General features: G+C 40.8%; 2 protein-coding genes across 5 annotated transcripts in view; one reads left to right on the plus strand and one right to left on the minus strand.

The window, feature by feature from the left end:
• Nucleotides 1–1,272: 1,272 nt before the first annotated feature.
• Nucleotides 1,273–20,391, plus strand: EIF3J (eukaryotic translation initiation factor 3 subunit J). The gene is made up of 8 exons (XM_046654056.1): nucleotides 1,273–1,425; nucleotides 1,512–1,615; nucleotides 10,345–10,399; nucleotides 10,905–10,996; nucleotides 14,831–14,945; nucleotides 16,863–17,024; nucleotides 18,871–18,944; nucleotides 19,307–20,391. The coding sequence occupies exons 1-8, from the start codon at nucleotides 1,383–1,385 to the stop codon at nucleotides 19,436–19,438; spliced, it is 777 nt and encodes a 258-aa protein (XP_046510012.1). The 5' UTR covers nucleotides 1,273–1,382; the 3' UTR covers nucleotides 19,439–20,391.
• A 600-nt stretch (nucleotides 20,392–20,991) lies between these two features.
• SPG11 (SPG11 vesicle trafficking associated, spatacsin) overlaps nucleotides 20,992–27,564 on the minus strand; it is a 75,696-nt gene continuing 69,123 nt past the window's right edge. Inside the window, exons 34-40 of one of the 4 annotated variants that reach the window (XM_046654055.1) lie at nucleotides 26,373–26,506; nucleotides 25,539–25,646; nucleotides 23,843–24,011; nucleotides 23,314–23,402; nucleotides 22,944–23,099; nucleotides 22,089–22,240; nucleotides 20,992–21,622 (exon numbers count right to left, since the gene is read on the minus strand). In XM_046654055.1, the coding sequence (XP_046510011.1) occupies nucleotides 21,442–21,622; nucleotides 22,089–22,240; nucleotides 22,944–23,099; nucleotides 23,314–23,402; nucleotides 23,843–24,011; nucleotides 25,539–25,646; nucleotides 26,373–26,506 (989 nt within the window). In that variant the 3' untranslated portion in view covers nucleotides 20,992–21,441. Of the gene's footprint in view, nucleotides 21,623–22,088; nucleotides 22,241–22,943; nucleotides 23,100–23,313; nucleotides 23,403–23,770; nucleotides 24,012–25,538; nucleotides 25,647–26,372; nucleotides 26,522–27,564 lie in introns of all 4 variants that reach the window. The other 3 variants (XM_046654053.1, XM_046654054.1, XM_046654052.1) reach the window with 3 other exon arrangements.

The following is a 27,564-nucleotide window of genomic DNA, read 5'->3' on the forward strand; positions in this document are numbered from 1 at the left end:
TAGACTCTCTGAAAAGATACACAAGAAATGGGGAACAATGGTTGCTGCTAGAAAGAACAGAATGGCTGATAATCGTCTATACCTTTTTATAACTTGAATGTTGTGCCGAGTACATATTCGTAAGTAAATTAAAATATCTGAAACTGCTCTCTTAAAACCCTGCAGCGCAGCCCAGTGGCCCAAAGGGCAGAGTGCAGCTTAGCCCATCGTAAGCCCTACATTATGGTCAGTTTACCTGCTCCGTTTATCTGGATTGGGCCACTCTCAGGTGAGGGACCATATGCGTTCTTTCCATGGGAAATGCACTAATTTCACTTGGTCTTTCAAACTCCAATTTCTGCAGCGCTTACCTCAAGAAGCTTTTCATGCATCCTCCCGCTCCTCCCGCCGTTAATATTATCTTTTTACATTTAACCTCATAATGTTTCTTTTTGTTGCAGTCATCACACTGTGTCGAAACTTGTTTACACGTCTATCTTTGTTACCTGATTATGCGCTCCTTGAGGACAAGGCTAGAGTTTATGCCTAGAGCAGACTGAGTTTCGAAATTATTCTGCTAAATAATGAATCATGTCCTGGCCTCATGGGGCTCACAGCACAGGAAAATCCTCGAGCACTAGGGTTCTCTTCGATCCCTTCGTGACTAACTCGAGGCAAACGTGCCAGAAGCCGACTCCAAGCACCCTGGCTGGGAAGACTGCCGGGAAGGCGGCCCTCTTCGCTCGCTCCTTCCCGGGCGCCCCGCGCACGCCGGCTTCCCCAGGCATCTCTCCTCCCCCAGCGCGTGACTGCGCCCTCCGGGGGTCGGGGAGGACGGTCCACCGCCCCCACAGACGGGCGTGGTGCTCAAAGCCAGCTTCTGAGCGCCGCGTGGAGAGCCTGGGGGTCTCCTTGGTATCCACAAGCGGCCACGGGCGGCGATCAAAGTGATCAGAGGAAGGGCGCACCCGAGCAGGTGGGGCTGGGGTTGGCAGGCGAGGGGTGGCGAGAACAGGCGAGGCCCAAGCGCTAGGCAAGGGACTGCGCGGCTAACTTCCCCGCACTCACGTTTCCTCCCCGGGGACCCAGGCTGGGGTGGCGATCTCCTGGCCGCTTCATCTCTCCCCGCCCCACCATCCTCCAGAACCGCTCCGCGCCGTGGGGTACTGGACGCTCGGGGTCGCCCCCGCCCTCCCCACGCTCCGCTGGCCGTGTTCCACGCCCCCTTCCCGCCCGCGCGCGCGTCGCCGCCGCCACCCGAGGGGGCGGGGCTTGGGTCCCGGCGTAGTCAGCCACGGTCCCAGCCTGCCCCGCGCCGGCCAACGAGAGCAAATCCAGTGACTCACCTCCGCCGCGCTAACTCCGCTCGCGCTCCCCTCACACACGCTCACGCCCGGCTCGAGATGGCGGCGGCGGCGGCAGCGGCGGGGGACTCGGACTCCTGGGGTGAGGAGAAGTTCCGGGGGCAGGGCCCGGGCCGGCGCTGGCCTCACGGCGAGGCAGGCACTAACGCGGCTCGCTCTCTTCCGTAGACGCGGACACGTTCTCCGTGGAAGACCCGGTGCGGAAGGTGGGGGGCGGCGGCACCGCCGGCGGGGATCGCTGGGAAGGCGAGGACGAGGACGAGGACGTCAAGGTGGGTGCGGGCCGGGGCTCCGGGCTGCGCGGGTGCGGGCTGGCGCCGTCGCGGGCGGGATTCCCCGCCGACGGGCGGACGGGCGGACTCTGGGCCCAGGGGCGCCGCCCGGGCCTGCGGGCCGTGGGTCCAGGCGCCAGCGTAGGGCCCGGCGGTGCCCTCTTCCCCTCCGCTCGCCGGCCATATAGGCCGGGGACGGGCAGCGTGGCCTCGGTCTTTCTTGGCGAGCTCGGCGGCCCGGGCCCTAGCCCTTCTTGGAGGGTCCGCGTCCCGGGCTGCATTCCACCCACCAGCTGGCGACAGGAGGTGACAGCAGCGGCCGGGCCGGTCCACGTGCAAACTTCGCGGTCCGGAGTCGCTCGCCGGGATGAGACGGGGAAGTTGGGGATTGAACCGCATGGCTCGTCCCATATGGAAAGTCTTGCAACCCACCTGCTTTTTCGAGCTGAGGTCTCCCCAGGGCCGGTAACTAATTTATGTCCCCGAAGGCCCAGTTGTAGTATTTGTTCGAGCAGTTAGGTGAGTGAAATGTTATTTAATTTCAACCTGTTTTTCACATAAGACAAATAAAAACAGCAAAGCGACATAACTTTTAGCCTTCCTTCCCCGACCCTGGGGTAAAAGGATAAACTGAGTCCTGAGATAGCCAGGGGTCAGAAACCTGAAAAATGGGGAGTTGACAGGAGTGAGTTATTCATCTAAACACGAACGATGTCCAAGAAAATATGGAAGATTTGGTGGTTGGAGTAGACGAGGGAGGCCAGTGTTTATTTTTTCCTATGCCTTGTAGGTCTGAACCAGATACGCCTTAGTCGTTTGGTTTTGAGAACTCTTGGGGGCTCATCATATGGCTTCAGATGACATCAGGACTACTGCATTCCTCGTGGGTTTTTTTTTCTTCTTTTAAGTAGCTACGAAAGTCTCAAGCCCAGAATGTTAAGACCCTTACTAACAAAATTCTCAAAATCTTTTTATGCTATATTTGTGCAGATAAAGTTTTGTATGGATTGGAAATGGTTTTTTTGTGGTTTTGATTCATTTAGTGAATGTTTTACTCTCCTAACGTCTCCCTTTCAGCATATACTGAGAACCCTACAATTTTTCTGCTTGGGTTGAAAAAATTTCTGCTAGCTAATCACTATGGACTTAATACTGCTTTTGTTTGGATTTTACCCTTTTCTTCTGAGTCTGATGAGGTGGATGTTCAGTTTATCAAACAGCCAGGTTCAAGAATGAAGGGAGCTTTGCAGACATTGGGTTTAATAAAAAGAGCAGTACTGTTGTGAAGATACTCAGATGGTTCATTAACGTGTTGTGTAGATGTGGGAATGGATTGTGTTGTCAGCCTCATTGCAAGATATTAGTTATCTTCCCATGTTGTAGCGAACTTTCTGTTTTGAGCCTTTAGTTCACATTGGTCCCTTCACTTTTTCTATGCATACTGGATGCAGCAGTTAAGACATCTGTTATGAAAGTTGGGAATAAGTTAGCAAATGAGAAGAAAAGATTAGAGAAATCAGGAAAGAAGTACCAGAAAATGAAGTTTGAATGGAGTAGTCGGGACTGATTGTGAAGTAGCCTGCCTGAGATTATTGAATCTAAATGGTATCAATCTTGATAAATATAATTCTGACCACTTGGAACTAGTTTTGGAGATTTACAAGTTGTAAGGGACCAGAAAGATCATCTTGTCCAGTCACTCTTTCAGTGCAGAGTCTCTTTCTTTTATACAAATAACTTATTTCTTTTATATAGCCTTTGATGTTGATCTTGGAGAAGAAAGCTGAACTTATCCATTTTATTTCCAAGTTGAAATGTTGGTTTATTTCTGTTGAGTTTCTCCAAGATTCCCAAGGTATGGTATCTATGGAGTAGTTTGATTCCTGGGCTTTGAAATTGGGCTGACCTGGGATTTTATTGTTGCCTTGACATTTCTATATTTGTAGTCATAAATAAGTTTTTTAATCTTTCTTTCTTAGTTTCTCAATCTGTAAATTGTCATTATAGGAGCTACCTAGGGGTTGTTTTGTATTTTAAGTGAGATACTAAGTCAAGCATTCAGCAGAGTTGCCTGGTACTTGGTAGGCACTCAGTAAGTGTTAATTCTCTCTCACTTCAAGATGTAGTCTTAATTTTTCTGGCTAATGGAAAATATGCTTAAGTTGTTTAGATCTAGTATCTGGGGCTTATTTTGTGCCACGTTTCGTGATTTCCTAAGCTCAGAAGGGGTAAGTTCCCTCCACAGTGGCTATTTACTGTGAATTTTGTGTTTTGAATGGAGTGACCATGATTCTCAAGCAAGTTTTTGCTTGCTCAGGGTTACCAATCTAGAGTTGAATTTTGTCAGCTTGGATGGTAGTGGATAATACCAAATTTCTGAATTCTAATGTTTTAGTACTTAATCCTTTTGTAAGGAAAAGCAAACAAGGCTTAGTTTCCGTAAGATTGAATAATCATAGTCCTTAAATATATGTGAATTTTTAAAAAGTCTTCAAACGTAAGATATGTAGAAACAGTAAGTCTTCAGTTTATGTCAGCATCTAGTGTTTAACTTTTAAGAATATACATTTAATGTTATTTGTAATGTCCTGAGAAATGAAAGAGAAAGTGAGGTCTTTGTTACAGTAATTTACTCCCGTAGTTTACTGTCTTTCGGTAGATATTATAGCATTTTGCTGCCCTTGACTTTTCAAAGAGCTTTCTGGCAGTGGCAGCAGTTGATTTAGGTGAAACTGTAGAATTGTTAATATTCATGGGAGGGAGCCTGTGCTGCTTCCCAGTTAAAAGGGTGAGAACTAGAGCATGCTTTCCTGTCGCACTGGCTTTCTTTTACCTTTCGTACTATCCTGATGTTTTGCAGAGGCAGTGGGAGGGAATTGTTCGCTTGACTTGTATCACTGGACGACTCCTCCACTGCTGGAATGATGTGTAGGCTGTGTTGACTAAGAAGGCAGTGAGTACCTACCCACTGCCAGCAGGGACAGTACAACTTTCACTCCATTTTACTCGGCTCCCAGCATTTCGGTAGAACAAATTAGAAGCTATATTTATTCAAAGGGTGTAGAGTTGTTTTGAGTTTAAAACTTCTCTTGGCTGTGTTCAAGCATCTCAGGCATTTGCTTCTATAATGTTGTTATAAAATTTGTTAAAAAGATCTTAGATAACTGACTTAGTGGAGAACTGCCTGCCTCATCTTAACCCATTCAGCTGTCTCCTAGGATCCTATCCTGGTTAATAGCTTAAATCTACCAAAGTAAAGACATTTTTCCAGCAGAAACAGCATCTATAAAGAAAGGGATCTATATTTCAGAAAAATGGGAGACTATTGGGAAATAGTCAGAAGGTGGGCATTTTGCCAGAAAATGGGTATCTTGAAGTGTGTGTGTAATTTCTATGAAAAATCCCAAACATACACAGAGGTAGAAAGAAAAGTTTAATAAACCTATAACCAATTTTGTTTCTTCTAGATCTCCACTATTGCTTTCCTCCCTCAACCAGATTATTTTGAAGAAAATCCCAATTATATCATTTCAATACCCTGACACTTTTTAAACTCTGTTTTTAGTTAGGAAGCATGTTTGTTACTGAACAGTGTTTACCTAACATATTTGTCATGCTGGACCATTGAAAATAAGCCATTTATTTAGTGTTTAGTGTCTTGATCTTGATCTTGTTTAGCCAGGAATTTAAAGTAGAATTGATTGATAACAGTTCTGAATATGAGACAAGTAGGCGTTGAGATAGAATTCAACTGAGTGCTGAGCCATACTTGGTAGGGTGTTAAAAACTTAATGAATTGAATTAAATGAAGTAGAATTTATTGAGGAAGGTACCTTGGCTTCCAGAGACTAGCATAGTTCTGAGATGATGGAAGAACGTTTAAAAGAACATCTTTTAAAAACTGAACTTTGCTGGGAAGTCCAGCCTTGCCAGGAGCTCCTTACAGAGTTCTGAGGCTTTCAGAGCAGATCAGTACAGCTTACTTTTATACCAGTAGAAGACTCTTTTCCTATAAGAGGTTATGCTTTATCTAAACCAAACTACTTAAAGAAAAAAGAGGAAGGAGCATGTGTCAGTTAATGGGCTATTGCTATGGGGCAGAAAAACTTTACTGCTCTTTTGAAGCTACTTCTATTTGATGATCTATAAATATATCTTGCTTAAGTTGGAAAGCATTTTCAGCCCTAAATGTGTTCTCTGATTGCACGTGACATTCTGCAGTTGTACGTTATAAAAATGACAGACCAGCCAACTACTGGCTACATTATTAGAAATAAAAAGAAAGCATGGCTTAAAATTTTTCTGTTTTGTTTTCAGTTCTTAGTCATGTTTGATTGGGGAGCATTGTTTAAACTTGAAAGGCATCCATCTCTTTCAGAAAAATGGCTCAAATTATGTTGGATATGTATGTGTACAACAAGAATATAGATGAGCAAGTAGTTTATAAACAGCGTCTGTTCTTAGGAAGTTGGCTGTTTTAGGAGAGCGGTGTGGATGATTCTTTTGGAGATAAGTTGGATATTATAGTTGGAGGATTTATTGGCTATCAGAAATAATTGGGTAAGGAATTTAATTAGATATTGAAAGTCTCTTGAACCAAATAAGCATTTAAGGCTTACTAAATTATAGACCTACTTCCTATTTTAAGTGTTAATTTTATGTGTTTCTCTATGTACTCTTTGTGCGTTTTATCTGAATTTATTGTCAGCGTTTACAAAGCCCTAGTGTTTACAGAAAATTGAGCAGATTTGGACATTCTACCTTACATTTACTTTTTGAGCATCTGCAAATTTGTAACTAAGGAAACAAAAACTCTTTAAGTTCCTGGGGAAAGCTACCTGGTTGTTTGCTTTGGGGATTGCATTTGAAAGTATGACCAGTCTTTTTTTTGCTGACGTCACATGCTCCCTTCTTTAGGGACTTGTCCCTAGTATGGTAGTAACTTCAGGGCAGATTTGTTTCACGTACTGACGTGTAAGGGTTACAGGCAAGGCTTGCCTTTCATGGTCCTTTGATGAACTGAGGAGCAGATATCATGGCTGTTCTAGGACTTGTTGACAGGAACCACTGCTTTTGCTACTAAAATCCATTCTGTGGTGGAATTCTGTGGTAGCCTCATTATGTCTGCATTGATAGGACAGTTTAACCTGACTGTCTGGCATGAGGTTTATGCTTTGATGGGGAAAGCAGGACTGGGATAGGGGTCGGACAGAGAGTTGGTGTGAATGAGATCCTGAGGGAGCAGTGATATGGGAGGGGTGGGGGTGAGGTTTTACTGGGAAAGGGAACTGAGAGACATCAGCACTGAAAACAAATGCTCCTCTGTTGTGTCTTTTTCTCTATGTTGGAGTTATTGAGATGGAGCTGCTTGTTTTCATCCATACTTCTCCCCTTTTGGTCTCCTAGTGCCAAAGACGGCTAGACTAGTTTCTTAAAGTTAGTAGAAAACCATCACAGGCAATTTGAGATGGGTAGCTGATATGATAGCTGGGCATATCTTCTTAGTATGTGCCATAACCCTTCTCTTTGATGAGATTCCCTGTGATTCCAAGGGAGCTCATTCCAGAGCTAATTGAAAGAATGGCTTTTGGTGGGGAGGGACCTGGTTTCCAGATAATTATGTTATACTTCAGGACTCAGGTAAGAAGTCATGTTTACTATGACACTTTAAAGGAATTTTAGTCTGTTCAGAACAGGTTCCTTCGTTATTTTTCCCTGAGATTGTGGGATAGTTATCTCTGGACCTTAGTGTCCTTATCTGTAAAATGGAGATAAATTACGTTACTTAACAGGACTTTTTTTTTTTTTTAAAGATTTTATTTTTTTTCCTTTTTCTCCCCAAAGCCCCCCAGTACATAGTTGTACATTCTTCGTTGTGGGTCCTTCTAGTTGTGCCATGTGGGACACTGCCTCAGCGTGGTTTGATGAGCAGTGCCATGTCTGCGCCCAGGATTCGAACCAACGAAACACTGGGCCGCCTGCAGCGGAGCGCGTGGACTTAACCACTTGGCCATGGGGCCAGCCCCTTAACAGGACTTTTTTGAGGGTTAACTGTGTTATTACATGGAATGCCCTTTGCACAGTACCTGGTACAAAGTAAGCACTCAGTAAATGCTATCTATTGTTACTATTAACATTACTATTATTAGTAGAGAGTTATAAATATGCACCCCCTGGAAGTAAGCAAATGGTCATTTAAGAGAGGCTATCTGAAGCACCACCTAAGCAGCATATCACTCACAGACTCAGCTTTCCTATGTTCTGTGAAGATTGGAACAACAGAAAACTCCTGCTAGTTAACTTTTATTTTTAGCGCTCTGGTTCCTTTTGTACTATGGTGTTTTGATACAAACACGTAAGCAAACCAGGTAATACAAACATTTGTTCTCTAATTTCTAACTCTGTGTCTTAGATGTCCAAACAATGATTAGCTGGTTTGCTTTCAATCAGTTAACTGTGAACTATGAGTTAAATTGCCAAGGTAAGGTGATTATAAAAATATTTTTACTTTTCTACAAAGTTCTTCCCACTCTGCTTGCATACCCCAGGATAGCCTTAATCAGGACATTTGATTTCTTTGGTGGACTTACAGATGTTTATTAAGAATCAAGGCTTGGTTGGTTTATATACCTGGAGTGATTCAGATTTATGATCTGTCTCCTTATAAAACCAGAAGCTTCGTGTCATAGTTAGGGTACATTAGTCAGCCTCTGCATCTTCCAGTAGCGTCAGAGCCTCCTGCTTTGCATCTGCCATCCTGTGGCTCAGCTTCAAATGCCGTGTCATAGTGTGCCTGGTGGTTGCTGAGACAACGGCCAGGCTACCTATAGATTAAAGCCCTACTTAAATACAGGGCTGTGTCTATCTCTGTTAAGCTTAAACCTTCTAAATTCTGTGGACCCTTTAGAAAATTGCTTAATACTTTGTTTCTTGACTCCTCTTAAATACTGGGCTTAAATATTCTGTAGGTTTAATTCATTAACCAAGGTTATGTTGTATGGAATATCACTTGAAATATCGATTCATTGCCTAGAATGTTGGATGCTTTTCCATATGGGTAAGTCAGAAGTATAAAGTTTTCTCAATTTTTTATTTAAAAAAAATTGTGCATTACTTTAAGAAAGGCTATTAGTTTTGGTTTGGTTGTCTTGTGTTTTGTTAATGGAGAAGCTTTCTTAGAGAATTAGACAAGTTGATATAAAAGTTCATGTGGAAAGACAAACGTGCAAGAATGGCCAGGAAAACACTAAAAATCCCTCAAAACCTACATGAGGGAACTAGCCCTAACCTATAGAAAAACATACCATAAAGCCGCTGTAATTAAAGCAGTATGGTACTGGTGCATGAAGAGACAATAGACTAGTGGGATAGGCTAGAAAGCAGAAATAAACCAAATGTCCATGAGAATTTAGTATATGGTAAATTAAGGGCAAAGGTGGACTTTTTAATAAATAATGCTCTAACAACTGCATAACCATTTGGAAAAAATTAAAATTAGGTTCACACTTAACACCATAAAAAGAAAAAACTCCAAATGGATCAGCAATGTAAATGATAAAACAATGAAAGCATACATGTTCTAGAAGAAAATTCATTACTGTAAGAAAAAACTATCTAACTGACTCAAAAATACACAGGGAATAAAAAAAAAGATTGATAAATGTTACTGCGTAAATGTGGGGTGCATAGCCCTTCATGGGGAAATACAAGAGGCATTTCCATTAAGAGAAGAACAAGGCAATGATGCCTATTATCTCTGCCACTCTTCACATTATACTAGAAGTTTAGCCAGTGGTATAATTAGATAAGAGAAATTAATGGTGGAGATGTAAGAATTGGTAAAGAAGTAAAGTTATCTCATTTGTGGATGATGTGATAGTATACCCGGAAAACCCTAGAGAATCCATGATAAAACTAATTTGAGTGATAAATGAATTCTATAAAGTGTGTTGTTAGTGCTCTCAAGTTGATTCTGACTCCTAGCAACCCTGTGTACAGCAGAGTGGAACACTCTCCTCTCTTTATGCCATCCTCTCATCATCCGGTGCTATATCAGACAGTTCTCTGCTGCTATTCATAGGGTTTTCATGGCTAATTTTTTCGGAAGTGGCTGGCCAGGTCCTTCTTCCTAGACTATCTTAGTTTGGAAGCTCCACTGAAACCTGTCCACCATGGGTGACCCTGCTGGTATTTGAAATACTGGTGGCATAGCTTTCAGCATCACAGCAACATGCAGCCTCCACAGTATGACAACCGACAGATGGGTGGTGTGGTTCCCTGACTGGAAAATGAATGTGGGCTGCAGGGGTGAGAGCACCGAATCTTAACTACTAGACCACCAGGGCACCATACAAAATTTAACGTACAAAAACAATAGCTTTTCTATACACAAATAATAACTGGTTAAAGGACATAAAAGGAAAAAAACTCAGTTTACAGTAGCAACAGAGAAGATGAAATACTTAGGAATAAACCTAAAGAGAAATGCGCAGACCTCTAAGAGAGAAACTCAGAAGTGGACTTGAACAAATGGGAAGATAGCCCTTTTTCTTGGCTAGGGCAGCTCAACGTTATAAAGACGTCTGTTCTCCCAACATTGATTTATAAATTTAATGCAATACCGAAAGAATATCAGCAGGTTTGTTTCTATGGAGTTAGACAACTTGATAATAAAGTTCTCTTGGAAAATTAAACATGCAAAAATTATTAATGGTGGTCCTTTTCTTTAGGATAACTGGGATGATGATGATGACGAAAAAAAAGAGGAAGCAGAAGTAAAACCAGGTGAGCCACAGGAGTTCCTCCATTTTTGGTTTTGTGTCTTCGTGAGCCTCTGGTGCTTATGTTAAGACAAATGACAGAATGCTCACAAAATTGAAAATTTTGTTACTTGGAAACCAAACATCTTTCCATTCTCACTTTATTCTCTTCTCCCTGCATTTCTTCTCTCCCCTCAAAATGTGATTGGATTAGATATCTGCCGTTTTTCTGTTTGAATGATATTGTTAGGAGAGAGTAGAGGGTGTGGCATCATAGTTGAGTGATCTAAGTCCTGCCTAAAGGACTGTGGGGAAATATCAAGGGAGATGTTTGGGTCTTAGGGGTCAGGTTGGAAAGGACAAAGGAAGACTCCCAGAACCTTCCCATTCTTGTTTGCCAGGAAATCACCATATGAAATTGGAGCTGGGAGAGGTTTGGTTTCGTGAAGTATACAAGTATCATGTCTGCCTCATCCGTAAACTGGAAAATATTCAACATAACTGTGATTAAAACATCTGTTTACTTTCAGAAGTAAAAATTTCAGAAAAGAAAAAAATAGCAGAGAAGATAAAAGAGAAAGAACGACAACAGAAGAAAAGGCAAGAAGAAATTAAAAAGAGGGTAGGTACTGTTCATTTTCTAAAATATAAAATTCTCACATCAGCAGTAGTACAGCGTCTTAACAGGCAGTAAGTATTATTACCTAGCTATTTGAAGGGCTTCGTAAAGACTGTAAATAGACAGTATCAGATAAGTGAGTCTCCAAACTGAATTTGTGGTTTTTGCAAAAACTAAACCTGGAAGCTTTATGTATTAGATTGCCTTTTAAGTTTTCACAAGCATTCAGGAACAGCGATGATTTTGTAGTGACCACGGTCAGTGATTTTTGCGAGTGCCTGCAGTTCTTTCTAGTTGTGATCAGTCTTTATTTGCAGTGTTCATATCGAGTGAAATAAAAATATTGTTTCTCTGCCATCTAAGTGTTTTATATAAGTGTTTTTGTTCTTGATTATTTGGAGCAAGATCAGGAATATTAATTGATTTGTTTTTTGAATAGGAAACACATTTACATGATTCAAAAATCAAAACAATATTAAGAAACACTCCCAACCCTTGACTCATTTATTCTTTTTCTCTCCCTTTATCTCTTAAGTAAATATTGATTTCTTACAGCTCCAAGTTGTCTTTATGTATTTGGATACAATTATATATTCTTACTCCTCTTTTGAGTTTGCACCTGATTTAATGTATCATGGAGATCTTTCCATATCAGATCATAGAGAACTTTCTTGTTTTTTTCTTGACTCTCTTCATTAAGAAAAATTTCAAACAAAAAAGTAGAGAAAATAATGTAGTGAATAATCATACACATCACCTAAATTTAATAGTTGTTAATATTTTGCCATATTTGCTTCATTGATTCTTTTTTTGCTAAAATATAATCAAGTAAATAACAGTGTGCATTTTACCTTTAAATACTTCAGTATGCATCTCTGAAAAAACAAGAATATTTCTCACATGATTATATACCTAATATAATGAATGATAATTTTTTTTTTAACATTCCAGTAGTAACATTTAATGAGTACTCATTCTGTGCCAGGTGCTGTTCTAAGCCTTAGACATGTATTATCTCATTTAACATTCCCAATGATTCAGCAAGGTAGGGGTATTATTATCCCACTTTACAGATGAGGCACAGGGCGGTAAAGTAACTTACCTAAAGTCACATGCTAGAAAGTGACAGAGGCAGGCTTCAAACCCAGGCAGCCTGATTGTACTCTCATGGGTACCAGAAGCTCCTACATTTTGTAGACGTATAGTAAACTTTTTTGTTGATGATGAGAGTGATTGCATTATTTAGGAGTCCTTTGGTTACAGGGGACATAAAGCACATCAAGATGGCTCCAATAATGAATGATAATTTTTAACATCATCTCATATTCAGCTGATAGGTATTTTTCTAATTGTCCCAAAATGTCTCTTACATATCGTTTGTTCAGATGAAGACCTTGTGTTGCACTTGGTTGTTAATATATCCTAAGTCTCCTAGATTGACTGTCTCTCTCTTTCTCTTTAAAATGACATTGACTTATTGAAGAGAGTGGCCAGTTGTCTTATGGAACATCCTACCTTCTAGATTTGTCTGATTGCTTCATTATAGTTGCAATTTCCTGTAACTTGGCAGTTAAGTCTAAAAGTTTGATTGGATTCAGAGTAAGCATTTTTTATTGGAATACTTTAGAAGTAATGCTGTGTGCTTCATACTGCATCACGTCACATCAGGAGTCATATAATGTCTGTCCTATTATTAGTGATGCTAAAATTGATCACTGGGTTACTGTGGTGACAGCCTGATTATAAAATTCTATGTTACAATGTTAACTCAGGGCCAGTCTTCCTCAGCAAAAAGAAGAGGATTGGAAGCAGATGTTAGCACAGGGCTAATCTTCCTCAAAAAAAAATAAAAATAAAAATAAAATTCTATGTTACAGGATTCTATTATAAAATTACATGTTTCTTCTTGCAAGTAATCCAGTTTTATGTCCAGTTCTCACCCAGTAGTTTTAGTATCATTCATGATCATTGACTAATTATTTCATTAGGGATTGCAAAATGGTGATTTTTCTTACTCTGTGACTTCTCTTCCATTTTTTATTGGCTGGCTTTTTTTTCTCAAACATCCATTCCTATCCTCTCCTCTCTATTCCCTATCACCTCCATAGGAAACCATTTTCATTGATTTCTGGTTTATTCTTCCTCATTCTTTTTTTTTTTTTTTTTACCTTTTTTTGTAGCTAGGTGATATTCCATTGCCTAGAGGTACCATAATTTATTCCATCAATGTTCTATTGATGGACAGTTAGATTTTTTTTTCCCAGTCCTTTCCTTAATAAACAGCGCTTCTGGGAATAATCATATATGTGTGTCATTTCTAATTGGTGTAACCATATTTGTAGGATAAATTCCCGAATGTGAGATTGCCAGGTCGAAGGGCAAATCACATTTGTAGTCTTGATAAATGTTCCCAAATTGCCTTCCATATGGGGTTGCACCAGTTTGCCAACAATATGAGAGTGCCTTTTTCCCCCAGTCAGGAACATTTTAGATGTTTTTAAATAATTTGTATATCTAAAAATATCTACATATGTATTTCTGTGATCAGAACAAGCAATGGAATCTTTAAGTCGGATAAATTGTATTGATGCGTCTTTCTTAGTCATTAAAGTTAGAATTATACTTATTTTGTTGTATCTTGATATTAGTCTCCAACATAAGGAAAGCTTAGTTTGAGTGTACTCAGTTTATCTTAGGCCAAGTATTAAGATATATTCAGTTTTGATGCAGGAAATACTTAATGATGTCCACGTCTGCTAAGACAGTTAAGTAGACATATGTCCCTTTTTCATTCTAGAAAGTGTTCTGAGATTTCCTAACATGGCATAATGACCTTTCTCATTTCATCTTCTCCATGAGAAGTAAATTGTGATCTATTTCAGCAGTGGACTTCTGAATCAAAATCTTCAAACTACACAGGCATGGATAACCATGAATGGCACGAATTCCCTTCAGTTTTTTCCCACTTTAAAAAAGATAGTAAAAGTAATACGTATTTGTTGTAGAAAATTATCTCACAGTATGTAGAAATGATATATGCTAAACTGTTAACTGTCATCTCAGAGGAGTGGGATTAGGAAATAATGACAGCTTCTATTGTATGTTTTTGTTACAATGATAATGTGTTACTTTCATAGTAATACAATATAAGATAAAAAAAATACAGGGAAAATGTTTTTCTGAGCCTTTGAAAAAAGCATGTTTTTTAATGTCTACAAGTATTGTCATATGGATGTGCCATACTTTATTTAACCATTCTGTTGTTGAACATTTTAGGTTGTCTCTGAATTTATTTGAAATAATAAATAATGCTCCATTGGACATCCTTGTGGTTAAATATTTGTATGCATCTTTGGTTTCTTAAGATAAATACCTAGAAGTGGAATCATTTGATTAAAGTGTATAAAAATATGTTATGATTTGGTACATATTACCAAGTTTCCCTAGAAAGGTTATTTCACTATATAGTCTTAGCAGCAGTATACGAGAATGCCATTTTCACCTTGTCTCTAATCTCAATTTCTTATTTTTAAAGGGCCATAGAAATAAGCTCAGTTTTCTGGATTCAAATCTCAGCTCTGTCACATTACCAGCCACGTCAGCCTTCTGTTACCATAGGCAGGTTGCTTCAAACGTTTCTGTGCCTCAGGTTTTTTCCTGTAAAGTTAGGATAAGAATATCTAAAGTGTTTAGAAGAATGTGTGAAATACAGTAAGCACTTAGTGTTTATTGTTATTTATAATTGTATGTGCTTATAAAAAAAATCATACAATACGGAAATGTACTGAGTCCAGCATAATCCCAGCCCTTTAAAATTTAATTTCTGTCTCATTTTAGTTAGAAGAACCTGAAGAACCTAAAGTGTTAACACCAGAAGAACAATTAGCAGATAAACTCCGGCTAAAGAAATTACAGGAAGAGTCAGACCTCGAATTAGCAAAAGAAACTTTTGGTAAGTGGGGGTGTGATTGCAGTGCAATATTGAAGTTCGAAGTGAATACTGTGGAAGTCTTACTAGTTATGAAAGTTCAGAAAATGCCTCCTTTTTGAAGAAACATGATACTGGCTCATTTAGCAGTTTTTTAATCTGTTTATATTTGAGATTTCATTACTTAGAGTGAGATACGTGTTCAGATTTTTGAATAATTATGTTTTGAGTATCAAATACAAGATTATTAAGATAAAAAGTCATTGGACCCAAGTAGGATATAATGCTGCTTTAAATGTATTTATCAGCTGGATGAAATGTGAGGTCTGTAGCTTTGGGATTTAACTATTGAACTGACTTGTAGGGCTGTGCTGTTGTCTTAAGTCTGGGTATGACTTAGACAGTAGCATGCTGGTCCTGATGGGGCATTCAGCTTCTGCTGTGCCTTCTTGTGCTAAGAGTCATTTCTTTTTGCAACCGTTCTTGGCCCTCACCATGCCCTATCTGTAGAGGGCTTCCATTTTTGTGAGCCATGCCTGCACTGTCGTTAGTGCATGAGGTAACAAACATGTTCAGGATCCTGTAAAGAGAAAAGTTCGGAGTGTTTATGTGGCACAGAGGGTAGGGTAAGAAACATGACCAGAGAAATAGTTAGTATTTAAGAGCTCTCACTTCATTTAACCAAGTTTGTTGTTGTCATTACCCATTGAGTACTTTTCAGAGTAGAAGACTGTGTTGAAAAAGTTAAATAACTTTGAAATTGAGACTTAGAGCCAAGAATGATCTAGTTATCTTGATTTCCCCCCACCCTTCCTCTTCTTTAAGATGGATCAAGCAGGCTGACTGTAGTGATCATTCTCCTTTCCACGGAAGTGTGACCTTCTCTCTCAGTGGGTCTCTAGCAACCTGAAGAGTTGCTGTGCTGTGTGTTTGGCATGTTTGAGCTGTACTCATCTCATTACAGAGGGCACTCGGCCATTATCCTGTGTCTTCATTGGATAGTAAAAGCTTCTATGTGTTTATTACAGAGAAGGGTTTATGCAGTACCCGTAAATCCTAATATGGGACACCAGTTACAGATTAAAAGGCAAACACGTGCATTCATATAGTCATCGTTTGGTTAATAGGATTTTAATGTTGTGTTTCTTATGCTAAAATACTGAATCAGTGATTTTGTCTCTTAGCCTAGAATCCTTTTCAGCCAGATTAATTGTTCTGTTGGAATTTAACATATGGTTTACCCCTGCTTAGCTTCTGGAGGTAGTTAGCTGGATATTTTCACAGGAACCATTTTGTTTTATTTGCTTTTTTCCTTTTCTCCCCACTTTACCCGTGGGCTGTTCTTGGACAAACACTTTAAGAGCATCCCTTTTATGCTGGAGATTCCTTTGGCAGTCAGCTGAAGCCTCTGGGCCTCTTAATATGTTTTTAAATGCATAAAATAAAAAACACAGGATTTTACTTATAAAGGAAATCTGTTATAATGAAATAAGTATCAAAATATTAAAATACTTCTGTGATACAGTGATTATGTGTTTCTTTATTAATGCATTAAGATTTATTGGCAGGTCTAATAAGTAATGTAATTTGAAGATAATGATGACTGTGAATAATATTTCAAGATATCTGCAACAACTGTAAGGTGGTATGAAAATATCTGATCTCTATTGGTAATAGTCAAGGATTGCTGATACCACTGTGATTTGTTGCCTGTAATCAAAATGAAAGGAAATGCTAAATTAGAGGTTAGTAAAAATAAAGCTATTATTTTTATTTCTCGTCCAAATTTGCAGACCCCCTGAATTCTGTCCAAGGATTCCAGTGGACCCAGGTTAAGAATTTCTGCTTTAGAATGAAATAGCAGGGTTATCCAGATAGCTAATTGATTTATAAACTTTTAAAAATCTTTCTGATATTTTCAGTGCTCCCTTTCTCCTACAGGTGTTAATAATACAGTTTATGGAATAGATGCTATGAACCCATCTTCAAGAGATGACTTCACAGAGTTTGGAAAGTTGTTAAAAGATAAAATTACACAATATGAAAAGTCACTATATTATGCCAGTTTTTTGGAAGCCTTAGTTCGAGATGTGTGTATTTCATGTAAGTAATTCTAATCTCGAGCCCCTGTGGGCTGATTTTAGTTAATAGGGGCACATCATTCTCAGGAAGATGGAGGTTAACTTTTCTTTGGATGCTATAATTTAGATTTAAGATTTGCTTTTTAGCAGTTACCTTGGGAATGTTGTTCTCAAATAACTAGTTGGAGTAGTTTTGTTTTTGCTTTTTGATGCTGCCTTCTTGATGTTTTTACAGTGGCTTCCCAAAGAAACACCTGGGCTTTGTTAATACAGCAGCTAATAAAACACTGGCTTATTTTTTTATCTAATTATATCTTGAAAGGGGCTACCAAGTTTCTTTTGGGGAAAATGGTCTCTGGGCATACAGGATTTTAGAGCTGAGTGAGACCACAGGGAGTTATCTGTTCATTTTCCAAATGTGGAAGCCTATGACCAGGTGCAAGTTGCTCAACAGATCTGGCACCCATTCTCTGGGTCCATGGGTGTGGTGCCATGACCTGAGAGGAGTCATACATTTCAGGGGCAGGGTGTGGGACCAACAGCCAGGGGTGGTGTAGCTCTAATGTAGAAGGGACTGGTTTTGCTAGTATTTTCTGTTTTTAAGATTGAGAAAAAGGAATTCTACACAATGAATTCTAAATTGGGTTTTCTTTGAGAAATTATGACTAAGCTGGGGTTCTGAATTTGACCAGTGAGTGATATATACCCATAGTTGGTATTTTATTCTGCATGTACAGTCATATGCCGCATGATGATGTTTTGGTCATATACAGTGCTGCATATACAGCAGTGGTCCCATAAGAGTACCGTATAGCCTATGTATGTAGTAGGCTATACCATCTAGGTTTGTGTATGTACACTCCGTGAATGTTCACACAATGGTGAAATCGCCTGATGCATTTCTCAGAATGTCTCTGTCATTAAGTGACATATGATTGTACTATTTTTCCTGTTTTGTTTTTTTTTTTTTTGAGGAAGATTAGCCCTGAGCTAACATCTGCTGCCAATCCTCCTCTTTTTGCTGAGGAAGACTGGCCCTGAGCTCACATCCATGCTCATCTTCCTCCAGTTTATATGTGGAACGCCCACCACACCATGGCTTGCCAAGCAGTGCCATGTTTGCACCTGGGATCCGAACCGGCGAACCCTGGGCTGCCGAAGCGGAACGTGTGAACTTAACCGCTGTGCTACTGGGCTGGCCCCTATTTTTTCTGTTTTTGAAAGTGCTCTCTAACCAAAACTGAACACTTTTTTGGTAGCTAAAAACTCGTGTCTGTTTCTAGCTTTATATTTTTATAACAATGGATGAATGTATTGTCCACTAAACAGGCTTGTCTCCTGGTAGGACGCTTGAGATTTGAGATATCTACTATTTTCATTTTAGTTCCTCTGCTAGAAAATGGAGACCCCAAGGGGTGGGGAGTTGTCATCTGTAGCTTTCAGAATTGTTCCATGTTCATTCAGCTTCTCCTCACTGAGCGTCAAGGATACGTTATGGAAGGACGTGGGTTGGGTATAACCTCTGTGTGTTGGAGACTGGGTAAGGAAGGATGGTAGGGAGCACTTGTGAGCTTTAATGATACTTCCAGTTTGTCTTTGATCAATGGTGTCGTGTTGATTACAGGTCATTATAAATTTTTGTTGTTGAGTTTCCCATTTTAAATAGTTCTAATTTGTAAGCCTAGTCATAGACTGAATGATTCTTTACCATGTTTTGTTAAACAGGGAGAAATTCCTGGCCTTTTCAAAGTTACTGAAGTTAATGATGGACAAATTAGATTTCTCATAACACTTGTGAAAGAGTGTATATTTTGCTTTTTCATATTCCTCAAAATGCTTAAAAATTAGTGGTATGCCTTTTCTTTTAGTGGAAATTGATGACTTGAAAAAGATTACCAATTCATTGACTGTGCTTTGCAGTGAAAAACAGAAGCAAGAAAAGGTAAGGAGCAAGGTGTATGGGGAGATATGTATCACATTAGGATGGGAGTGTAGGCATAATATTCTCAAGTGTAGTAGGAGCCTGACCTAATAAACTTAAAAGTCAGGCAATTCACCAGTACCATTTAAATTGGAATAGAACAGGAGTGTGAGTGCCATGACCATCCTTTTGTTTACAGACATGTTCACAGTCGTCTTTTTTGAATTAATAGAAATTTCCCTGGGTTAGGTCTGGGATCTCCCTTAAGAGAGGTAAAGTTTTTCTGGGACCAGAGGCTTTGGGTCTCTATGAGGGTTGCTATTTACCAGATAAGATGCCCATAATAGATAAAATCTCATGAATTAACTCTCTCTTATCTTTAGCAAAGCAAAGCCAAAAAGAAGAAGAAAGGTGTGGTTCCAGGAGGGGGATTAAAGGCCACCATGAAAGACGATCTGGCAGATTATGGTGGTTATGATGGAGGATATGTACAAGACTATGAAGACTTCATGTGACATTTTATCTTCTCCTGGTGTCTTCTTTCTGTTGCCCACAATCCCTTCAACATGTAGCACAACTTCCTTTCCTTTCAGTTCTGCCAAATGCTACAATCAGAAGTGCAGTATCTTTTGTGCTGGTAATTTAACCCCTTGACAACTTAGGTGCTAATGTGCAAAAGAGGGAACTTGGATCTTGCTGCCAAGGGGTGAAAATTGGGAACCTCAGTTGCTACTAAATCATAGTTTAAAAAAACAAACCTAATAATGTTGTCATTGTTGCTATCTGATTCCATAGCAGCAGTCACTAAATTGGAAACAAAGGTTGCAGCACGACAAAAAATTGTGTAGTATTTACCAGCACCCTTCAGTAATACAGCCTTAACCATACCTCCTTGAACTACTTCATAACTTGTCAAGAAAAGCAGTTTGCAGCAAGGGCATGTGGTATGCACCTAGTATTATCATTGCTTTGTCTTAAAATTGAGCGTGAGGATATTAAAAATACATTGTGAAGAAGACTGCTTATCTCAGAGTGAAGATACAGCGGCTGAAAAGCACTCGTTTGATACTTAAAAATTAAATGACCAAAACCCTCCAACTTTGAAGCTGAAGAACGTAAACCTCTCCAATATTGCATTACAAGTTGTGGAATCTCTTGAATGCATAGACTGTCCAGTTTATATTTATCAGACTCTTCTACTGATGGAGTGCTTCACATGGGGGAGGGAAACTCTTTACCTGTTTTATTTGCCTGATTTAAGTGTCTGAGAAACAAATATCCTTTGTTTTCCTAGGCTGCGATGGAATAACTTTAACAGGGTTTTGGCATTTCCTTTCCTTTATAAAACATGCTCAGCAAACTGCACCAGTTAACTACAGTTTGGTAAATTGTTATGTTAACAATTATGACATCTGCAATGTTTTATAAAGCAACTAATTTAATAAAATCACTATTGTGAGGACTTAAATTTTGTGTTATCTCCCAAGAGAGATTTTTGGAAAGAATAGAACACAGCTCTTGGGATCAGAGTTCTCTATATACTTAATAAAGCTTAATAAGTGCTTGACGAGTAGTTTTAGCTGTAAACAAAAATGATTTGCCAGGCCCTTAATAGTGTCACCCTAGAGCAACAAAGGTATAGGGCTGCCTTATTATTATTTATTGGGGAAATTATTTGGTTGTTTAGATCCTAAGGCCTAAGTATCTAAAAGAACTATTTATTTGGGGTAGTTGAGCTTATAACTCAGGTTATAGCTGTAAGCATAGATTAGCTGATCTTTATTATATATTTTCTTTTAAGCAATTTAACCAAATTTGTTGTTGGAGTCTTTTTGAAACTGTCACAGAATCAAAAGTAGGGACAGAACAAAAAACGTTTTTAACTTGTCTTACATAGGAAATAGCCTCCGTCAAGGCTCTGTAAATCACCAAGTGGAAGACGGCACCATCTACTGATCTGAGGAATTAACAGAAAGCAGCGACTACACAGCAATAATCACAGCAAATAAAGATTGTTTTAAGGCAGAGAAGGGCTAAGATTTCCTTAGCAGTAATAATGACATAACACTGAATTTAAATATATTTTATTACAGAGATCAGTTTCTAACAAATGGAAATGTACCATCTGTTCCTTAACTGTGTAAATAATATTAAATTCCTTTGAAACTGGAATCTGCAGGCATAGATATTCTTTAATCAATATTGTATCATCTCCTAAAGTAGAAGCCATCCTGAGGAAGATGGAGCTTTTGATTTTAATACTAACATCTATATAAAATGGTATAGATGAAAATTAGTCTTACATAGGAATTTCCTTGTGAAAATTCTCTTATTCTTTACCCACTATTCACAAAGGACTTGTATGATCGGTCCTGGGGTTTTGCAACTTGGACAACAAAGATCCCCAATGCATCACTCTGCTCTGATCACAAACAGCTGTCGATACCTCATTTCAGTACAGGAAAACAGGCACCCATGAAATCTTGGCAGTAGCTACCCTTGTGTCATCTGAGTCCATCTAACCTGCTAGCATGTCCTTTAAACAGCACCCTATCTGAGGGTCCTTCAGAAGCACATTTACAATATCACAAAATTTGTGTTCATAAGCTAGTTTGTAATACAAGTAGACATCTTCACAATACGTGAGTAACTTCTTCAGGTTTTTCACAACTGTGTCGGTAGGCTGATGTTGTTTATATCTAGACAAAGAAACATCAGAATGTACAGGTTAAGATACTGTATCTTGATTGAGGGCTGTCAGCTCTGACTCTTATCACTATAGAGGAGAGGGTGCTGGAGTATGGGGAATTATCTAAGGCTAATATTAGCGGGTGCTTGATAAACATTGAAATTATTTCATTAAAAATGAGTATTTAATGCTCACTTTTATTAGAATAAGTTCAGTACTCTAAAGGGGACCTCTGATGTTAGAGATTTCGGCACCTGAGGCAGGCTGAGTAGCCGTCCTCCCTTTTTATGTACAGAGCACCATAAGAAGTGTTTTCATTCATCTCTTTGCATAAATGTGTTAAAAGATCTCTTCCTTCTGGGGATTCTTGAGATCTCTGCCATCTCTAGCAGAGGGGTAGCTATATGCACTGTTAGACTTAGCCATGAAATTCTTACTCATGCCTTATCTCAAAGCAGAGGCATTTTAATACTTACTTTTTTGAAATCTCTTCAAATATATTGGATTTTAATAACCTTTGCTGCTTAAACTCTTCCAAGTAATTAAAGTCTCCTTTAAGAATCACTCGTTGGTATAGAATTTCAGCCCAATCAGGAACAAAGTCATAGGCCTCCGCCACAATAGAAGCCTTAAAAGGATGGAGGGGAAAAAGGACACCATTAGAGCCTACTTGACATTAAATTGAAGGCAAATAGTTTTAGAAAACAGCTTAATACTGTATACTCATACAGTGAATGTGATCATTACCAATTATGTTAAAAGGCTGTATGTATCAGGGTTGGTGAAAAGTTTGGTGTTTGACATTTCTGCTCCCTTAAACCCCCAAATACCTTCCTTCAGTCTTTTTAATCTTCCTCACCATGAATTAATAAAACTGCTGAGAAAGAATGTTTTTCCCCCTACTTCAACTGTATAAGGAACGGTGAAAGGGCTGATTCCTTGATTACCACCCCTCATTAAAGGGCTAGAACCAGCCTGCCAGAAGCCCAGACTCCCTATGTTGCCCCAGGTACACCTGCAGGGATGTTCCTCTGAACCTCAGCCGTCTAAGGGGCAAAGGTGTCTGCTTCTCTGCTGGCCTAACAGGGTGGGGGAAGGAGACGTTACTGTCTAACTATCCTCTAAGCTCTGCTCAAACAACATGCTAGCAAGAAATACTACCATGGAAAGGCAGTTTAATCTATCAGGTAGCTAAGTCAGGAGAATTGAACTGTCCTGATTCTGTCACTAGCTCTGAGACCTTAGGCAAGTAAGTCAACTTCTGGGTCCTTGAGAGGGACAGCAGGAGAGGATGCTGTCAGTGCTGGCCAGATTTTTCTTTCCTTGCTCACCTGGTAGAACCGAGGTAGGGTCATGATACAGTCCATCAGCCTGTGGCGGCTCAGGTTGATGAGCATTGTGTTCTGGCCAGTGTTCAGAAAGTGAATCTGCAGTGTTATCAACTTGGTGAGCCGATGACAGTGCAGGGCCTGTCGCACGCAAGAGTCCTGAGGGACAAGGGTGGAGGGAGGCACCGGTAGAGAAAGACTTGTCTTCATCTCTCCTGTTGAACCCTCCAGCAGCTGAATTCTCCCCTTCTACGTACCCCTAGTTGGCCCATGACTCCCTCCCCCTTCACTTGGAAGAGCCCAGAGACAAAATAATTCCTGCTGCAGACACCAAGCCCCAAGGGCAGTCTGGAATAAGACCTTCCATGGTTACCTTGGCATAACTCTCTGCTGCATCCAGCATCAGAGTCAGGGCCTTCAGCAGCAGCTGCTTCAGTTGGTGCCCATCTTTGAGGCTGTCCTCTGCAGGGGAGTAAAGGAAACTTGTTGAGTGTGTCTCACTCCCAAGGCTGGCTACTCTCACCCTACTCAGTGTTGGTGGGCTGGACTAGAAACATTCCAGCTCATATTCCCAGGGAGGCAGGTATGTCTTACTCAGGTAAAGGCCAGAAATGCACTCACTCTGGAGTAGGAGTCAGTGACCCATTTAGTTCATTTCTTTCTGAAACATCAAGGCATGCTTACACGGCATCTGTTCCTGATGGGTGACACAGGCTACACGAGGGGCAAATGCCTTCCAAGTCTCCTTCCATCTACTGTCTGCCCAGCTGGGGTCCCACTGAGTAGCTGTTAGAACCTGAGGGGGAGCAGTCAATCTCATGGGCTCTTGCCTTTGTTAGTCCTAAGAACCTCCCCTGGCTGGCAGCGCTGTCCCCAGGGGTGCTGCTGTGACCTCTTCTCACCCCAGGGCTGAGACTCGATCAATTTCAGCTGGATGCAGGCAGCTGCCTCATGGTTCTCCCCAATCTCACGGCACATGCTGAAGCACAAGGCAATCATGTTGTGCTTCTCACTGTCCCCAGGGCGGCAGCGTTTGATGTAGTCGAGTAGGGCTGTCTTCAGGGTACCACTCTGCCCAGATAAAAAAGGAAATACCAAGGTCTCAACAGCTACTGCACGGTAGGCAGAATTGGCTAGGTCTCTTGGTTCTGAAAGTTCCTTAAAAACTCCCAAGAAAAAGGAAAAGATAGGCAAAAATAATTCCAAAGGTTATGCTATCCTGAGTATAAGAAAAGAGGCACCTCTCTGCTGGTGGGAGTGTGAACAGTAAAACCTGTCAGAAGGGAGAAGCCTTAAAAATATGCATACATGTTATTCTAACAATTCCACTTCTAGAAATCTATCTGTAAAGAAATAAGCATAGGAAAGTGCTAAGATGGATGTACCAAGGATATTTAATAGCAAACAATTAGAAATCATCTACATGTCCAAAATAAGGGCTAAGAAGATACCATGTAGCCATTAAAACTGACGTTGATTTGAGAAATATTCATGATATGCTATTGTTAAGTGAGAAAAGCAGGCTATTTCATATCTGCACAGCATGATACAAGTTTTGTTAAAAATATGTAAATATGTATGTATATATGTTTGTGGGTACATGTGCAAAGAAAAGGCCTCTATCAAATTGTTAGCAGTGGCTGTCTCCAGATGGTAGATAGGCACAGAGGGCTTTTTCCTGTGTTGTGTTTTCCGAGTGTCTTAACATTGAATATGCATTACTTTTGTAAACAGAAAAAGTTATTAAAAGAGTATTTAAATGTAGAAACAAAAATGCCTCAAAAACAATTTAAAAACCCTCCGGGGGATCAGAAAGGTCATCTACGTCCAGGACTTGCTCCTCTCCTGACAACTGGACTGGTCTGTCCTGAAACTAGCCCAGCATTGAGGAGAGCTTTTCTGCTTTGTCTCTTAATTCTGCTTGGCTGGGCCCACGTTCCCAGAAGCCAAAAGTGCGCCTCATTTTTTAAATCTTCAGGGGTGAAATGGGCTGAAACAATGAATCAGCCAAATGAATGACTTGGAAACAGGCTCTGTGAGTGACATGCCTGATGTCACATTGCATGCTGAGGCAGCCAAGCACTCAGAGCCCAAAGGCCTTGGTACATCAGGCCTTTGCTTCCAAGCCTCCTTCCTGTGCTGTGAGTCATCATAAATAGCTCCACAGCTTTCCAGGCCCAGGCCTTGGCATTCACTTTCTAATAGCTCTTAGTAACACACTTTTTCATGGTCCCCTGAAAACTCTCCACTCTAAAAGCCCCCAGATACAGCCTTCCAAGTGGGTCAGTCCATTTCCGCTCTCAGGAAGGGTGTTTGCCCCTGCCAGAGCAGGCATTCAGAAGCAGAGGCAGGTGACAGAGGCTGAGGTGGAGGTGCACAAACTCATTTTCTTCATTGCTTAGCATCTGTCAGGATAATGGCTATCTGATCTGAACTCTGTAACCTTAAGCTACCGGTTACAGTATATGTCCTAGGGCAGTCCTTAATTCCCTCCCTCCATATCTCAGGGGTCCACCCTAATTGGGATTATTCCTGAGGCAGTCTGAGACTCCTGAATATCAGTAGTACATGTCATCCTGGAGCCCACAATACACTTACTGGATCTAATTTCTTCCTCATCAGCACTTCAAAGTAGTGCTTTTTATGCAGCAAATCAAATATGTATGTCATCTCATTGTACCTTCCAATGCCAGTGAGGAGACGCACCTAAAAAGAGAGAATGCAGCTTGCATCAGCATCACTTGTTCTCTGAGCCAGACCACTACCCTCATCAGTTTGGTTCCTTTCAGATGCCGACTCCAGGGGAGAGAAGGGCTAATGCAGGTTGCCATGCTTAGCTCCCTCCCTTCCTCCCTGTCTCCCTCCCTGCCTTCCCTGTACCCCAGAGGAAGATTCAGAAAGCTAGTCATTGGGACACCACTGGCTGCTCTCTCCTCTGTTGTCCCTAAACATGACTATCAAGTGCTGACGTGCCATCCTCCTGGGCAGGCACTCTTCTCTTCCCGTCACTCCTTAGTTCAGTGCGCAATGGCTGGCGCAGCCACTTGGGTCAGTTTCAAGCCTAGAGAATTTGGAGAGGCACAGGAGGCTTGAGTGTTCAGCTCACTTCAATTCAGAGATAAGAGGTCTGAACCTTGTTTTGGGGGGGAAATACAGTTGTTTTAGCCCTCTACAAAAGCTAACTGCCCCGGCAAAGGGGTATAACAGCCCTGAGCATGGTAGGGATCCTCTCAATTTCTGTGCCTTTGCTGATTCTGATAGAAATCATAACCTGGCACAGAGGTTGAGCCGTCCAGCCAGCTACCAAGCATGCAGTGGGATCCAGATGGGCAAATTCCCTAAAACCACATCAGATCTGAACTGGTCCCCAGCCTCTCTGCTCTCTCAAAGGTCTCCTCAGGGTGAAAGGCGGCAGATGAGGGGATTACTTACCACCAGCCCGTACTCTTCATTGGGGGCCAAGTGGTTGTCTGTGAGCAGCCGGGCAGCCTGCAGGACTCGGATGATGCCCTCCATGTGGCATGTCAGCGTGAAGCAGTGATGGGCCAGGATCAGCAGCTCTGTGGCTGTGCAGGTGGGCACTGGTAAGACAGGATTATGAAGCTTGGCCACCCACTGTCTAGCTCTGTATCTGGCAGGAGGGTGAAGGGCCTGGTACACACGGGGCCTGTCTGGAGAAGGCTTTCCCACCAGTGCTCTTAGATCCCTGACCTCACCAGCTCTAGCTCTGAGATGGCCCCCTGACGATGTCTAAATTCTTCTCTCAGTCATAGTCCAGGGATTAACTCTCTCCTCAAAGACAGTCATGTAGTGACCGTATTTCTAAAATGCCCAACAAATGAGAATAAGGAACCCCTGCTTTCTAAAGATGGATAAACGTTCTGTGGAGTACCTGCCAACATGAATCCAAGGTAACTATCTCAGTGGAGAGTCTTAGGGCCTAATCAAGTGCCATTTGATGCTCTGCACTTGTACTGTCTTTCTGGATTACTGAAAGATTTGACTTCATACAAATTTAAAACTATTGCACACAATCACTGTATGCACAATTAGAAGACAAATTGGGAAAAATATTTGCAATGTTGAAGACAGAGTTCCCAGCCTTAATCCATGCTGTGCCCTCTGGGCCTGTGTACCTGTGGGGCCCTCCCTAAACGTACTCACTACTGAGCGACCTTGACTACTAACCCTTCAGGCCTTGCTTCAGACATTTCTTCCAAAAACCTTTCTTGACCCCATCAGTCTGGCTCTTACTGTGAATTACACCCCAGCCTGTGAGCTCCAGGGACCAATGCTTCCCTTGTTCCCCACATCCCTGGTTTTTAGAGTACCTAGCACACAGCTGGTACTCAGTACATATTGTTGAACTGGACTAAGAAGAGAGACAGAAGGCTATTTTTAAAAGAAAACTGTTCAACCTTTTAAAATCTCCCATTTGTTCACTAAACATCAGTAAAATGCCGTTTTTGGGTCTATCAAATTTGCAAAGTGGAATGGGTTCCAGGAAATGATACTCTCACACTCACACTCTGCATAAGTGGGAGTAAAAAGTGAATTTTTTTTTTTCTGGTGTAAAAGTTGGCTATGTATATATAAAAAGCTTTAAAAATGGGCATACTCTTCA

The sequence above is a fragment of the Equus quagga genome, chromosome 2 (assembly GCF_021613505.1).
Source record: "Equus quagga isolate Etosha38 chromosome 2, UCLA_HA_Equagga_1.0, whole genome shotgun sequence".
Lineage (NCBI taxonomy): Eukaryota > Metazoa > Chordata > Mammalia > Perissodactyla > Equidae > Equus > Equus quagga.